General features: G+C 41.9%; 1 protein-coding gene across 1 annotated transcript; it reads right to left on the bottom strand.

Annotated features, from left to right (window-relative positions):
* On the bottom strand, nucleotides 1-2,312 carry ATOH7 (atonal bHLH transcription factor 7). The gene has a single exon (XM_019624331.1). The coding sequence runs from the start codon at nucleotides 1,914-1,916 to the stop codon at nucleotides 1,458-1,460; it is 459 nt and encodes a 152-aa protein (XP_019479876.1). The 5' UTR covers nucleotides 1,917-2,312; the 3' UTR covers nucleotides 1-1,457.
* Between the last annotated feature and the right edge of the window lie 1,387 nt (nucleotides 2,313-3,699).

The following is a 3,699-nucleotide window of genomic DNA, read 5'->3' on the forward strand; positions in this document are numbered from 1 at the left end:
GTTGCAAACCAAATGGACTGTGATAATTATGGATAACTAAGAAAATAAAAATGTTCATGGAGACTCTCTGTAGTTAAGTTGTAAGTAGATGGTTGTATCTGATGTTTGGTGTTGGAATTTATAAAAAATTAGTTTGGGGGAATGTCGTTGTTTTTTGTTGATTTGTGACAAAATCAAAATGCGAAGATAACTTAGAGTCCTACTTTTTCTAATTATTAGCAAGACATTTTCCCAAATGCATGCAGTGCTGTTGACCACAAAGTCACTCCTTACATTAAGGGTTTGGTTTATTTATCCAATGCTTAAGCAAATTTATAAAAGTAATCCAAACAAATGCCACATGCATTATTTTGCTCCCATCTTGATCAGCCTTCATGGTAGTGAAACTCTTATTACTCAGTTTGTGCTTATTAAAAGGAAATCATTTCAAAAAGCAACATTTTTTTTAATTTCTCTCAGGGTTAGTTCATATATATATATATATATATATATGAACAAATATAGGAACTATATATATATAGTTCTTCTAAGGAATTAATAGTAACTGGCTTAATAAGGAAAATAAAATATTGAGACTATATATCTAGTTACTTAAAAGTTAAATATTATTTCAATTAATAATCATTAAAAACATGAAAAATACATCTATATTTCCAAGTTGACAGAGAAAATTTTCCAATTAATTACTCGTACTCTCATCAGCTTGTCTTTTTTGAGGAAGCATTACAAAGCAACACATTTGCCATTGGTCTGATTAGATCTAAACATTCCACATCTCTGCTCAGGGAAGCACTCAATGTCATCATCCCCAAATAGGCTGTTAGTGCCATCAGGAACTAGCTGGACATCTGGCATGAAAAACAAACCCATGTTTTTATTTATATTTTATAAAATCTCTATTTTAATAATGTATAGTTTTTAAAAATACAGCGCATTCACGCCCATGTACTCTACCAAAAAAAAGTCTGACTACATGCATGCACACACGATGCACTAAGCATAAATGCATTTATACCACAGGAAGGTAGCTCTGTTTTAAGCATGTACAAGTAGCGGATATTGTAACTTCACCAGAACAGGACAAACTTACAAAGTTTAAGGATGTGATTATTTCTCTGAGGACTAAAACTGCAATATATTTCAATTCTATTTTTTTCTTAAGATTGTTTTCCCTCAAAGTAGTCCAGAAAAGGGAGAGGGGAGCATTATTTTCACAGCAATCAAAACCATCCACAAGATCCATCAATGAAATCTACACAATACTGATAAGGGAAAACGAAAGGCAATAAAATCATTGTGTCCATAGAACTGGCGATGCGCATACAAGTAACCTGGAAGTCTGCTAATTTTATTCTAAGAATGCATCTTAAACCACCGAAAGCCCCTGCAGCAACTGGGGAAAAGGTTGCGGCTCCCGAGCTCCATCACTGGGCATCACCCCCGCGAGGTCGCGCGCCCTAACTGGCCATCTGGAAGGGCTCGGGCTGGAAGCCGAAGAGCCTCTGGCCGTAGGGCTCGCTCTCGCCCGGCAGCTTCGCTCCCGCAAACGGGAGGTAGTGGTCGCGGCCGAAGTGCTCACAGTGGAGATTGACCCAGTCCCGCTCTGAGCCAAATCGCTCAGCCTCGGCCAGGATGCGAGTCAGTGCCATGATGTAGCTCAGCGCCATCTGCAGGGTCTCATACTTGGACAGCTTTTTATCCTGGCCCCACTGAGGCACCACCCTGCGCAAGCGGTCGAAGGCGGTGTTGAGACCCTGCATGCGCCGGCGCTCGCGCGCGTTGGCCGCCAGGCGCCTGCGCGCCGCGCTCTCCAGCCGCCCGGCCCCGGCGCACGTGCCCGCGCACTCGGCGCCGCCCGCGCATGGGGGCGCGGCGCGCGCGGCGGCGGCGGGGTTGCCGGGCTTGCAGGACTTCATCTCCCGCCGGAAGGAGGGAGGCGTGGAGTTCACTCGCGGGCTCGGGACCTGCGTGTGTGCCGGTCTGTCGAGCACCTCCCCAGCGTGGCTCTTCTTAGCGAGTAAGTTATACACACAGCAACTCGCGTGGAATCAAAGTTTACAGTGGCAAGTGCGGGCCGCCGCCCTCTGTCCGTCCTACTGGATAATCAGATTGATGTCTCTTCACTTGCCCAAATTGAGGGGAGATTGAGATGCTGGAGAGAAAGTCATTTTCCCAACGTGAAGTTGAAATAGAGAAAGGAACCTACTTGCGGCAGAATTTAGTGTGGCTGGTTGAAGTCCTCTGGGAAAGCCTGGGACTTCTTTTCAGGAAGGTGAACTCTTTCCCGAAGCTCGGATAGGGACGGAGCGCTTTTTCCGCAGTAGCTGTCGGAGAATGCTGGATAAATCTTTGAGGGAGGAGAATTTATAGTAGAGGGCTGAAGGAGGGAACAGGTGGTGGCAGGTGGGCGGGCGTCCCTCGGCTTCCATCTCAGCACCTTCCTACCCTGGGAACTGCAGGGGGGAAGGGGGACGACGCACAGCAAAATCCTGACATTACAGCCTTCGTCTGTTGAAGTTTCTCCAAAGCTATGTCCAACAGTAACACACCATCTGGAGTGGCCTGACTGTCCCCAAAAGAATAACAAGGTGGGGGTGGAGGGAGAACTTGATCTATCTTTTGCCATATCAACGGGCAGCTTGCATATCAAAAACTTAACCGAGGTTTTGAATTTATTAGAAATCATTTTTTGGTCTTGGAATTACGAAATACATCAGTTTAGTAAAAAGACATTTTGCTTTGTCAAGATGTGTGACAGTTTTGGATAATGCTGATCCAATAAGCTGACATTTTAATTTTAGCTGTTAAATAAGTTGGGGCAAATTAGCAGGTCCTAATATTGCAGACCTGGAATTTTAGTGTGCAAATAATTTAGCTGTTTTCTGCAGAATAATTTATTAAAACATATTAAAAGATATGAATGGTATATCAAAAAATTTATATTCGAATTAAATAACTGGATTCCATGAGTTCGGATACTTAGGCAAATTATTTCAGAATTTATACTCCATTTACCCTGACCCAGGTTCATAAATGTTTTGGGGACATATATGAGATGATAATCACTTAATTATTTAATTTGACGTTTAAGTCTAATAAAACTAATCATAAGGCACATACATGTGCAAAATAGGAACATCTAAGTAATTTGTGAGGTTTTTAAAAATAACTCCTAATGGAAAGTTTTTTCCCCCAACCTCATAAAGCTGTAAATATTTCATACTACTTAGATGTTTCAGTTGTGTCAACTGTCCTCAGGAACAATAATGAAGCATGATTTCCACTATTGATAATGATGAGCTGATTTATACAGAGAGCCCATTAGTATGATTCTCTCATCATAGCTTCTTCCTATTATAGCTCTTAAGGAAGAGTAAACTGGCAAAGAAACCAGCTCCAAATAGATTCAAGCCAGAATTATTTCTGGATTCTTCAGGAAGACGAAGTATGCTCTTTTTGAAATATGGGTTATATTAACATTATTCTCAGATATTTTTAGTTACATTACCAATAAACTTTCACAAATCAGGGGTCTTTGTGACTTGCTTCCCCCACCACTGCCTCAGACTGAAACCCCACTGTGACTGCAGTGACTCCAAGTCCAGTCTTCCCATAAATAGTTGATTAATCCCCAGCTGAAGTAATGACAATGAAATGAAGTTGAGTAATGTGAAGACAATAGGATGCAATTGAACATTA

Source organism: Hipposideros armiger, unplaced genomic scaffold (genome assembly GCF_001890085.2).
Source record: "Hipposideros armiger isolate ML-2016 unplaced genomic scaffold, ASM189008v1 scaffold_15, whole genome shotgun sequence".
NCBI classification, from domain to species: Eukaryota; Metazoa; Chordata; class Mammalia; order Chiroptera; family Hipposideridae; genus Hipposideros; species Hipposideros armiger.

What these genes read in the sequence shown, in the direction of transcription:
- ATOH7 (XM_019624331.1), bottom strand. Translation starts at nt 1,916, where the DNA reads ATGAAGTCCTGCAAGCCCGGCAACCCCGCCGCCGCCGCGCGCGCCGCG.